We start from the raw sequence: 12,725 nt of genomic DNA, 5'->3' as shown, positions 1-12,725 counted from the left end.
AAAAAAAGAAAAAAAAGGAATTACAGTAGTACCTATAAGTCTTAAGTCATGATTAGGTTATTTTTTTTCTCGTGAAATGTCTAGAAACTACACTGCAAAAAATGTGTTTAGTCTAAAAACCAGATAAAACAGTAAATCTGAGGGAAATGATCTTGCTGCATGGACAGATAATTTACCTTGACAAGGTTTCTTAAATTCCATTCATCCACCCATTCTCGTCCGCTTATCCGGGGCTGGGTCGCGGGGGCAGCAGGCTAAGCAGGGCATTCTCCGCTCCCTCACAACAGAACCAGGTTAAATACAAATACAAATACAAATTAAAACATTAATTGGGATAGATCAACAAACATTTCTTTTCTTTTTTAAAACACATTTTTTATTTATCAAATGCTTGGTACAAACATAAAAAGCATACATGGATACATTTTCCTTTCTTTTTTCTTTCTAAGATTTGTGAACTGAAATGAACAGCCCCCCTCCCCAGACCCATGGTCCTCTAAGAAATAATGATTAAAAAATAAAATAAATTAGGTGAAATCCCATCCATTCTCATCCGCTTATCTGGGGCCGGGTCGCGGGGGCAGCAGGTAAAGCAGGGCATTCCAGGTGTCCCTCTCCCCAGATTTAGTGTCTTTATCTTGTTTTTTAGACACACCTTTTTTGCAGTGTAGTTTTCATTATTTCGTCAGTTTTTCATTAACTATAATAACCTTGGTTCAGACTGAACACTTCCTTCTCCCAAAATAAAACAGAGCACACTATTATTTTTTAATATATATATTTTTTTATTTATACACAGTATCCATCATACCACAATGAACAGAGGAACAAGAAGAATCAGGTTAACAAAAGCCGGGGCAGTGAAAGGAAACACATAGAAACATCCCTGTGGCTCTAACTGTAGTGGTCCTGTACCCTGATGATGTGATTATCTCCGTCATGGGTCCAAAGTTTAGCTTTTTATATTCCTCCTCCTCTCCTCCGATAAAGATTCTCAATGTGAGACATGTAAACATTCGGTTTTTCTCTTAAAAATCTCATTTTGGTCCAGCTGCAACATCAGTCTCCATGTTAAGTTACTAATCCATGGGGTTCAAGAGTAAATTTGGCAGTTTTATGTTTATGTTGTAGCATTGTGTGCCTCAGTAGTAGATAAATAAATAAATGGACACACCTGACTGGAAACAAAAAGACTCAAGATTGGCACCAGTGAACAAAAAGCCAACAGAAGCATTTCACACATATTTGTCTTGTTTATAATTCAGCTTTTTAGCCAAACATGTCGGGCTACATTACAGCAGGTGGGAGGATGAGGACGATGAGCAGAAAAGCGCACGATTGCCCGTTCATTCTGTGCAACGGGGAGGGGGAACTCCATGCTCCATGATCTGTGAATCATGCAGGGGGCTTTCTCATGCTTAGATCAGGCCTCGCCTCATGCATGCACACAATATACGCAAGAAAAAAAAAGACGTTTCAGCCACAGAGGGCTCCGAAATCCTCAATAATCCGTGTATCATTCACTCTTTCCATTTTCAATTGGCAATCAAAAATCAGATAATGAAAAATTGACTGGTTGTTTTGTTATTTGTTTTTTATTATACCACAAAAAAACGGAGAAAAATGCTTGTTTTTTCATATTTCTACGGAAGCCCTAAACGGCCATGCATTCATATATATATTCCCTCTGTTTTCTCGTGATAACGAGTTGATTTCATTTGTTTCCCCGAGATCTCGAGAAAATGATCTTGTTATCTCGGGAAAACAACTGTTGTTTTCCAGGGATAACGAGATCATTATCCCGTTATCTCGAGGAAAAAAAGTTTTGTTTGGGATAACAAGAAAATTATCTCGTTATCTCTGGAAAACAATTTCAATCTTAGGATCAGATCAAAAATACACTGCTCAAAAAAAATCAAGGGAACGTTTTCATCTCATGTCAGATACATTTTTCCCAACAGAAAATGTAGATTTTGACACCAAGATGGATCTTCTAAGTGGCTTGGAAGATATATTGGTTCTCATAGACTTTATATGGCTGCCATCTGCAATCTTGATGAAGTGGCTCCTACCAAAAATGAAAACCTATGGTGATAGAGAGCATGTGGAAAAAGATCTGACATGAGATGAAAGCTTTCCCTTGATTTTTTAGCAGTGTTTACAACAATTTTTGATTTGAGCCTAATATAGAAATATACCGAAGCCCTAAACGGCCATGCATTCATATATATTTTTCCCTCCGTTTTCTCGTGATAACGAGTTAATTTCATTTGTTTTCTCAAGATATCGAGAAAATTATCCCATTATCTCAAGAAAACAAAACTTTGTTATCCCAAAGAACATGTTGTTTTCCCGAGATAACAAGATAATTTTCTCGAGATCTTGAGAAAACAAATGAAATTAACTCGATATCACGAGAAAACGTTGGGCAAAAATATTTGAGTGCATGGCCGTTTAGAGCTTCCATAGAATTATGAAAAAACAAGCACTTTTTTAGTTTTTTTGTGTTATGATTGTGTTATGAAAACAAATAACAAAATAACCAGTAAATTTTTTGTTATTTGACTTTTGATTGCCTATTGAAAATGGAAAGAACCAATGATACACGGATTCTCCGAAATCCTCGTACCGTTACTCGGTTTTGAATTAGTTAGAGAAGGAGTCGGCCCTGAGAGGACCAAGGCAAGAGGGCATTCAACTGTTTCACGCACAGTAGGTGCTGCATATTCGCCATGACACTGAGTAGTAGAAAATAATGGATAAATAGTGGAAATACATATACCAAGGTTTGCTGATACCAAAGCTACCAAAGATTCAGCCAAACGTTATATATATTTATATATGTATATATCCTCCTCTTAGGGATCATCTAAACATAGAAATGTTCAAACTGTCTACGGTAGTAAAAGCACATTCAGTTCGTAGTATAAAATCTGCAAGTAACTTCTCTTTTTGAAACATATTTACAAAAAAAAAAAAAAAGGGTTGACATACAATAGAGGGTTCTCTCTGGACAAAAGTTGAGTTAAGCGAAACATAAAACAGGAACAAAACATTATTTTTTTTTACAATTAGAAACTTTTTCGTTAGAATAAGACTCTTCAAACAACAATTATATATTAACATAGTTTATATCGTAATACTAAACTTTACAATGATAACCAGACGTGTACTGCATCCTAGAGTCTACTGCTCATACAGAGTCAGAAAAATAAGCATGCAACAGAGATCTGCTTTGTGCATATGGAAATAGCATCTTTATACTTAAAAACACTGTCTCTTTGATCCACAGTTTTCTGACCCTATATACTGAACTCAGGGCCGGCTCCAGGCATCTCAAGGGAGAAAAAAACAAAAACAATAATCATTTTCGATGCCCATTGTCGCCCTCGCTTCGTGTTCTATTAAATATTAACAAAATAAAGAAACAGATAAGCAATGACATTTTGTCACTTGTGGTGCTGAGTCACGTGACGTGTGGTTGTATTGCCTTGCCCCCCTTTAGACGGTCAGATTGCCCCCCCCCTTTAGATGGTCAGATCGGTCCCCTTTAGATGGTCAGATCGGCCCCCCTTTAGACGGTCATTGCCTTGCCCCCCTTTAGACGGTCAGATCGCCCCCCCTTTAGACGGTCAGATTGGCCCTCCTTTAGACGGTCAGATTGTTGTCACAGAGGTGACAGACACGTTATGTTTTGATAAATCTATCGCAGTATCGAAAGAGAAGAAAAGAGGAGGAGGAGAAGAAGTCCCAATCTTTTTTTAAATGCCGTTTTGTGTGAAGACGTTTCATTTGTATTAGCTTGCTAGCTAGGTTGAAATAAAGCAACGCTAGCTTAACACAGTTAAGCAAATTTTTCACGGGCTTTGCACTTTGATTGTCTCTCTTGTCTCTAACTTTGTTAGCGTCTCAAGCTGTGCTTCTTTGCAAATTTACTTGTAAGTTAATAATTCTATAGACAGACAGTTGTATTTTAGCCTGGTTGGCACCATGGGCAAACAAAAACAGGAGTTCCCCCCTCGGTGAAACAGCAAGCGGAGCTGTTCAACATGAATGGATCTCACCTAGGGGACCTAATGGGCTAGAGCCGACCCTGTACTGAACACCACTGCGTTGAAAAGGCAGAGACAGATTGTGACTGTAAGCTTAATAAAGCATAATGTGCTTCTGTTTTCCTATGTTGAGTTAGATATACTGTAGCTCCACGTCCTACAAAACAACACATAGAAACGGCCCCCGTTGAGGGGTTTAGTGTGTTGGGAGGGCCAGAGAGGAAAAAACATTACAAGGACTTTAAAGGGATGTTTGTTTGTTTTTTGCAGTGGGGTTGTAAGAGGTTTTTTATCCATAGTCAGTATTTCCTACGGTAGATTAGCTTGGAGAAGCAGGCAGGAGGTCTGACACAGAAGCTAACTAATGTACTGCAGCAAAATGTCCATTGTCGCCCTCCCTTCGTGTTCTGTCTTGAAAATAATAAATTTTAACAAAATAAAGAAACAGATAAGCCGATAAGCAGATAATGACATTTTGTCACTTGTGGTGCTGAGTCACGTGACGTGTGATCATTGCCCTGCCCCCCTTTAGACGGTCAGATCGGCACCCCTTTTGTTTTAATCACCCAAAAAAGGGCCCAGCTAACAGAAATTTATATCAGTTTAAGTGTACGCTTTATTTAGAAAATTTTCAACAGAAACTACTCTAGAAATAAGGATGTTGAACGCTTAAAATAAGAAATTAACTCTTAAAACAAGATAAATTATCTATCACTTAATTTATCTTGTTTTAAGAGTTACTTTCTTATTTTAAGCGTTCAACATGCTTATTTCTAGATTTAAGAATCTTAATTTGAGAAATCTTGTTAAGTGAAATTATCTGTCCATGCAGCAAGATCATTTCCCTCAGATTTACTGTTTTTATCTGGTTTTTAGACACAACTTTTTTGCAGTGAGGTGGCTAAAACAAGTTTTGCCATGCCCTGTCCACAGAACATTATTTGCTTCCAAGCTTCTCCAAACTGAACAACCTCCATCTCCTCTAGGTAACACATTGACTATAGACAAGTACTTCATGCAACCCCACTTCAAATAATCCGAACTCTCCCTTTAAGAAGGGTAATAGAAATGATTTTTTCCACTTCTACTTTGGCACTCATGTAACAGTATACTACTTCTTTTTTTAAGAATATAAATATAAAATACACGTGTAGCAGTTCAGAAGTAGATAAAGCCGAGACAGAGCAGAAAAACAGGTTCCGTTCTAGTCGTGCATTGCAGCTTGTTGCGTAGTAAGATGGGGAACATGAAAAGGGAAAAAACATCTTGCATCTTTAATACCTAATAACAAAATAACTGATAGACACAATCATACACAAGAAAAAAAGGCTGCAGGTTTGGTTAACCCTTTGATGCACAACATGGTCTAAAGTAACACAATATGTATGAGTTTTTATGTTCTATATCTTTGCAATAAATTATTTTCATCATTCAGTATTCCAGGTTTTCCTCAATTAGTTTGTTTTTGATCATCATACATTCTAATTTAATGTTTTCCTTTATTCATTTTTAATGAAATCCCTTTTTGTGTCACTACTCTTCTAATGCACAACATGGGTCATAAATGACCCATATCCATTTTTTAGCTAAGTAGCTTGCTAAGCTAACAACTTAGCTAACTTCTTGGCTAAGTAGCTTGCTAGGCTAACTACTTTGCTAACTTCTTGGCTAAGTATTTAGCTAAGTAGCTTGCTAAGCTAAATACTTAGCTAACTTCTTTGCTAAGTATTTAACTAAGTAGCTTGCTAAGCTAACTACTTAGCTAACTTCTTGGCTAAGTATTTAGCTAAATAGCTTGCTAAGCTAACTACTTAGCTAACTTCTTGGCTAAGCAGTTAGCTTAGCAAGCTACTTAGCCAAGTAGTTAGCTATGTAAAAATACAAAAACGTTTTTTCTTCATAAAGTATGAGAGGCAAAATGGAAATAATGATCTGTTGTTATCAAAAACAAGATATTTAGAGAATACTTGGAATATTCAATCATAAAATAAGTTCATATCAAAAGATAGAGCACAGAAACACACAGCAAACATTAAATAACATGGGAAAAAATGAATGCGGGTCATTTCTGACCCATGTTGTGCATTAGAAGGGGTGTAAATATGTTGTGCATCAAAGGATTAAAAACACAGATACAGAATATAGAACACATATTATGAGATGTTTGGGGAGATTATGCAAAAAATATCAGTGCCATGTACTTTTTGTTTAACACTTTGCTCCCTCTCCTCAGTCACTTCTGTGCACAGATATTGGTATAATAACTAGTAGACAGAACACTGTAGAGGATGATTTGGGTCTTTAGACGACGGGATCGTTTGAAGGATCCTGTGGTCGGCGACAGTCCGTGCTCTGTGTTTTTTATTTCCTCTGCTCTCTGCTCATACCACGCTGTGCAGGGACGGGTGGATGAACTGAGGGTTCATGTAGGAGAAGCCTGCGAACTCACTCTGGTCGATGTTGGCGATGACCAGCTGGTCTGGAGGGGTCAGCACCGGCTGCGTACGCGTGAAAAACTTGTCAAAGTTTTCTGCTCCTTTGCCGCACTGAAAAAAAAAGAGATTTAAAGAAAATTAGTTCACTGGGGAAAAAAATCACCCCTGTCTTTACTAAATGAAAACACTGCTACCCAACCCAGAAAGTGTATTTATTAATATATATGTATTACTCTGAGTCTGCACACTGCAAAAAAAGGTGTCTAAAAACCAGATAAAACAGTAAATCTGAGGGAAATGATCTTGCTGCATGGACAGATTATTTCACTTGACAAGATTTCTCAAATTAAGATTATTAAATCTAGAAATAAGCATGTTGAACGCTTAAAATAAGAAATTAACTCTTAACACAAGAATAAAACCAGAATAAAACCATTTAAAACCAGAATGAAACCATTTAAACCCAGAAAACCCCCACTTAGAACCAGAATAAAACCAAGAGATATCTTAAATAAAACCAGTTAAAACCAGAATAAAAACCAGAATAAAATGATCTTGCTGCATGGACAGATAATTTACCTTGACAAGATTTCTTAAATTAAGATTATTAAATCTAGAAATAAGCATGTTGAACACTTAAAATAAGAAATTAATTCTTAAAACAAGATAAATTAAAGCTGCCAGCAGTGATGAACTGCACTGCAAATTATTTGTTTCTAACCAGGATTTTTTAAAAACTTTATATTTAGTGTAGTGTTAGATAATTTATCTTGTTTTAAGAGTTAATTTCTTATTTTAAGTGTTCAACATGCTTATTTCTAGATTTAACAAGCTTAATTTAAGAAATCTCTTGGTTTTATTCTGGTTTTAAATGGTTTTATTCTTGTTTTATGTGGTTTTATTCTAGCTTTATGTGGTTTTATTCTGGTTTGAAGTGGTTTTATTTAAGAAATCTCTTGGGTTTATTCTGGTTTTGAATGGTTTTATTCTGGTTTTAAATGGTTTTATTCTGGTTTTAAATGGTTTTATTCTGGTTTTAAATGGTTTTATTCTGGTTTATGTGGTTTTATTCTGGTTTTAAATGGTTTTATTCTGGTTTTAACTGGTTTTATTCTTGTTTTATGTGGTTTTATTCTTGTTTTATCTGGTTTTATTCTGATTTGAACTGGTTTTATTCAGTTTGAAGTGGTTTTATTTAAGAAATCTCTTGGTTTTATTCTGGTTTATGTGGTTTTATTCTGGTTTTAACTGGTTTTATTCTTGTTTTAAGAGTTAAATTCTTATTTTAAGCGCTCAACATGCTTATTTCTAGATTTAATAATCTTAATTTAAGAACTCTTATCAAGTGAAACTATCTGTCCATGCAGCAAGATCATTTCCCTCAGATTTACTGTTTTTATCTTGTAACCTTTTTTGTGCAGTGAAGGAATCAACTGAACTGTCAGCTCATTTTTAAAAGACATTCCCCCATGAGGCTTTCAATAGAAAGCTCCACAACGCTCCCAGAGGGAAGGTGGTGCAGGAAAATGTCGAAGCCCGTTGTGTAGCCAGGCAGAAGTTTTAATTAGATTACAAGCTAACCCTAAGCATGCAATGTGGAGGTCATCAGCATCAGCGTGCAGCTCCGCTCCAGGCTGTCATGTGTCTCCAGCTGAATATATATATATATATATATATATATATATATATATATATATATATATATATGCATATTGCTGCGTGTCATGCACACACTGTAACACATTTATGTAAGAAAACAGCCAAATTGTGACAGTAACATAATGTTTTCCATTAAAGAGGTATTATACTATAGAAAACAATTAATTCTGGGCAATATTTGTAAGTAGTTTGCCGTTTCCCATTAAAAAATGATATATATATGTGATATTTTCTAAGTCTCTTCTTGTACACATTTTTTAATGGCTGTATTTTACTTAATTAACTCATTCAGTATATGGTATATTAAAATTACTGAGGTTACAGTGAAAACTTAATTCATAGTAATTGGCTTTCAGACAGTATTATGCTCTACTTACAAAAAAAGACACAAAATGACCAAAAAAATACACAAAAAATTACAAAAAACCCCCACAAAATTACCAAAAAAGACACAAAATGATAGAAAAAAACTAAATTACTTTAATAAGACACAAAATGATTCTTTTTTTTTTTTTTATCATTTTGTGGTCAATTTGTGTCTTTTTTGGTCATTTTGTTTCAATTTTTTGGTCATTTTGTGTTTTTTGTGTCTTTTTTTGGTGACTTTGTGTCATTTTGTGTCTTTTTTTGGTGACTTTGTGTCATTTTGGTGATTTTGTGTCTTTTTTGATCATTTTGTCTCCTTTTTTTGGTAATTTTGTGTATTTTTTTGATCATTTTGTCTCCTTTTTTTGTCATTTTGTGTCTTTTTTTGTGATTTTGTGTCTTTTTGGTGATTTCGTGTCTTTTTTTGTGATTTTGTGTCTTTTTTTGATCATTTTGTCTCCTTTTTTTAGTCATTTTGTGTCTTTTTGGTGATTTTGTGTCTTTTTTGATCATTTTGTCTCCTTTTTTTGGTCATTTTGTGTATTTTTTTGGTCATTTTGTGTCTTTTTTTAGTCATTTTGTGTCTTTTTTTGGTCATTTTGTTTCTTTTTTGTATGATCTGAACTGTGCGTGTGAGATTCTGTTCAGTGAGCGAACAGACGGACAACATGCATATTAAACTGGGGGTCTTGACTCAAAAGGGTTGAGAACTACTAGTTTACAGTGCAGCAACAGCAACAGCACAGTCACGACAACTTACAAGACAGCAATGCAAAATCCTGCAGGATGAGAAATGTGCCAGAAAAACCAATCTGCGGTTTAACTGGTGGATTTTAGCACCTGCTTGTTTGGGAACGCGTTTTCTCAGGAGACGTATCAGCACGCCAGGCATTTTCATCTGCTCTCTAATATTATCTCAGAAGCCTTGAAAGCATCAGATGGGTCTTTTGTTTGCTGCTCCCTGCAGGCCAATTAATGACGCCGCGTATATCCGAGCTCACAACTGTGCTGCAGCACACAAAGCTGCCTGAATGGATGCATCCACTTTTAGCAATGTTTCCCTTCCCTTCCCTTTGTGTGTGCAGACAGAAACATCCGCTGAGTAACCCGACATTTACTGTGTGCAAGTAAAGGGAACTCTGCTCTTAAGGAGGCTATTTATAACCCTGGTGGCAGCGTTTGTGTTGCCCTGGAGGACGTGGAGGTCTGCAAACTGAAAGGTGTTCTGTGGTGACAGGAGGAGGTTCAGGTGTCGGGGATGCAGCCTGAAAACTGCAAAAAAGGTGTCTAAAAACCAGATAAAAACAGTAAATCTGAGGGGAATTATTTTGCTGCATGGACAGATAATTTACCATGACAAGATTTCTTAAATTAAGATTATTAAATCTAGAAATAAGCATGTTGAACGCTTAAAATAGGAAATTAACTCTTAAAACAAGATAAATTATCTAACACTTCTAAATCTAAAGTTTTTTTTAAATCTTGGTTAGAAACTAATAATCATCAGGTCACTCTGCTCGGGCCAGTTCATCACTGCTGGCAGCTTTCATTTATCTGGTTTTAAGAGTTAATTTCTTATTTTAAGCGTTCAACATGCTTATTTCTAGATTTAATAATCTCAATTTAATAAATCTTGTCAAGTGAAATTATTTATCCCATGCAGCAAGATCATTTCCCTCTCAATAAAGATTGATTGTAGATGGAAAAATGACTTTAAAAAACCCCACAAAATGACCAAAAGACACAAAATGACCAAAAATAGATGCAAAAATGACACAAAATTATCGAAATAGAAACAAATTGACCAAAAATCGATGTAAAAATGATCACAAAAGAAACAAAACGACCAAATATAGATGCAAACATGAACAAAAAAGACAAAATGATGCAAAAATAACCAGAAAAGACAAAATACTAAAAATAGATGCAAAAATTACCGAAAAAAATGCAAAATGACCAAAAATCACTGTAAAAATGACCAAAAATAGATGCAAAAAGGACCAAAAAATGACACAAATTTATCGAAATAGAAACAAATTGACCAAAAATAGATGTAAAAATGACAAAAAAAGACAAAATGACAAAAAATGTATGCAAAAACGACCGAAAATTACGCAAAATTACCAAAAATCACTGTAAAAATGACCAAAAATAGATGCAAAAAGGACCAAAAAATGACACAAAATTATCGAAATAGAAACAAATTGACCAAAAATAGATGTAAAAATGACCAATAAAGACAAAATGACAAAAAATGTATGCAAAAACGACCAGAAGAGACACAAAATTACCAAAAATCACTGTAAAAATGACCAAAAATAGATGCAAAAAAGACCAAAACATGGCACAAAATATTCGAAATAGAAACAAATTGATCAAAAATAGTAAAAATATATTGTTTTTAGACACACCTTTTTGCAGTGTGCTGGCTCCATAAAGCTTCATACTGGGTGGTGATGAATGGAAAGGCAGACATACATTAAGCAGCCGTTGATGCTCAGAGACTCTCTGAGGAAACATTTCAGCTCCATCAGAGGTGCAGACTGATATTATTCTGGTAATTTGCTGTTTTTAGCATCAAAGGGAAACTCAACAGGAGCGTTAGAGAAATAAATCACACTACTGGGTGTTTTATGGTCATTTATGATTCTCTTTATTAGTTTCCATCATCTCAAATATCCACCTGATGTTCCTGAAGGTTGATGTAAACAATCTATTGAATAAATCAGCATGTTTGAGACCTGCCACCTCTATTATTATTATTTATCAAAGCTCAATAAATAGTGTGTACGGTGTATCCAAAGACATTTTACAGTCCTAATATAAAATATACCACCTATAAATTGGAATTGAAGTTTTGCACGCTGCATAAAATCTCCCATATATAGGCTACAGTCAGGGAAAAAAATATTAGACCACCTTGTTTTATTCAATTTCTTGTTAATTTTAATGCCTGGTACAACTAAAGGTACATTTGTTTGGACAAATATAATGATAACAACAAAAATAGATGATAAGAGTTTAATCTAAGAGCTGATATCTAGACATTTAACATGGTTTTATTGATCATGATTTTGGTTATTATCAAGAATGTTTCCATGACTGTAGATGTAAAATTGACTAAAAAAGACACTAAATGAGCAAAAATAGATGCAAAAATGACACAAAATTATCAAAATTTAAACAAATTGACCAAAAATCAATGTAAAAATGATCAAAAAAGATGAAAATCACCTAAAATAGATGCAAAAATGACACAAAATGACCAAAAACAGATGCAAAAATGACCAAAAAATGACACAAAGTTATCGAAATATAAACAAATTGACCAAAAATCAGTGTAAAGAGATAAAAATAAATGACCAAAAATAAATGCAAAATGACCAAAAAAGGACACAAAATTATCGAAATAGAAACAAACTGACTAAAAATAGATGTAAAAATGTTGGTAATTTTGTGTTTTTTCTGGTCATTTTTGCATCTATTTTTGGTAATTTTGTGTCTTTTCTGGTCATTTTTGCATCTATTTTTGGTCATTTTGTGTTTTTTCTGGTCATTTTTGCATCTATTTTTGGTCATTTTGTGTCTTTTCTGGTCATTTTTGCATCTATTTTTGGTAATTTTGTGTCTTTACTGGTCATTTTTGCATCTATTTTTGGTCATTTTGTGTCTTTTCTGGTCATTTTTGCATCTATTTTTGGTAATTTTGTGTCTTTTCTGGTCATTTTTGCATCTATTTTTGGTCATTTTGTGTCTTTTCTGGTCATTTTTGCATCTATTTTTGGTCATTTTGTGTCTTTTCTGGTCATTTTTGCATCTATTTTTGGTCATTTTGTGTCTTTACTGGTCATTTTTGCATCTATTTTTGGTCATTTTGTGTCTTTTCTGGTCATTTTTGCATCTATTTTTGGTAATTTTGTGTCTTTTCTGGTCATTTTTGCATCTATTTTTGGTCATTTTGTGTCTTTTCTGGTCATTTTTGTATCTATTTTTGGTAATATTGTGACAGTCTCACTCACCACTTTGGGTTTGAACGGCGGCTGGATCTCTCTGTTGGCGAGGCGTTCCCAGTCGATGCGTCTGAAGAAAGCCTGCTCCCTGATGTCCCTCTCGCCCTCAGAGCCACAGCCCAGACGCTTGGACGGGTGTTTGGTCATCAGCTGGACACAAACACAACAAACACAACAAACAACAAACACAACAAACACAACAA

At 34.8% G+C, this 12,725-nt stretch overlaps 1 protein-coding gene across 2 annotated transcripts in view; it reads right to left on the bottom strand.

Moving 5' to 3' along the window:
• Positions 1-5,914: 5,914 nt before the first annotated feature.
• The window catches only part of prkcab (protein kinase C, alpha, b), a 203,583-nt gene continuing 196,772 nt past the window's right edge, over positions 5,915-12,725 (bottom strand). For both annotated transcript variants that reach the window (XM_059347130.1, XM_059347131.1), the window contains 2 exons: positions 12,532-12,672; positions 5,915-6,598 (listed from right to left, as the gene is read on the bottom strand). In XM_059347130.1, the coding sequence (XP_059203113.1) occupies positions 6,434-6,598; positions 12,532-12,672 (306 nt within the window). In that variant the 3' untranslated portion in view covers positions 5,915-6,433. The remainder of the gene's footprint in view (positions 6,599-12,531; positions 12,673-12,725) is intronic.

The sequence above is a fragment of the Centropristis striata genome, chromosome 13 (genome assembly GCF_030273125.1).
Source record: "Centropristis striata isolate RG_2023a ecotype Rhode Island chromosome 13, C.striata_1.0, whole genome shotgun sequence".
Taxonomy (NCBI): domain Eukaryota; kingdom Metazoa; phylum Chordata; class Actinopteri; order Perciformes; family Serranidae; genus Centropristis; species Centropristis striata.
Note: the sequence above shows the minus strand (reverse complement) of the source record. Positions and strands in the feature narration are given on the sequence as shown.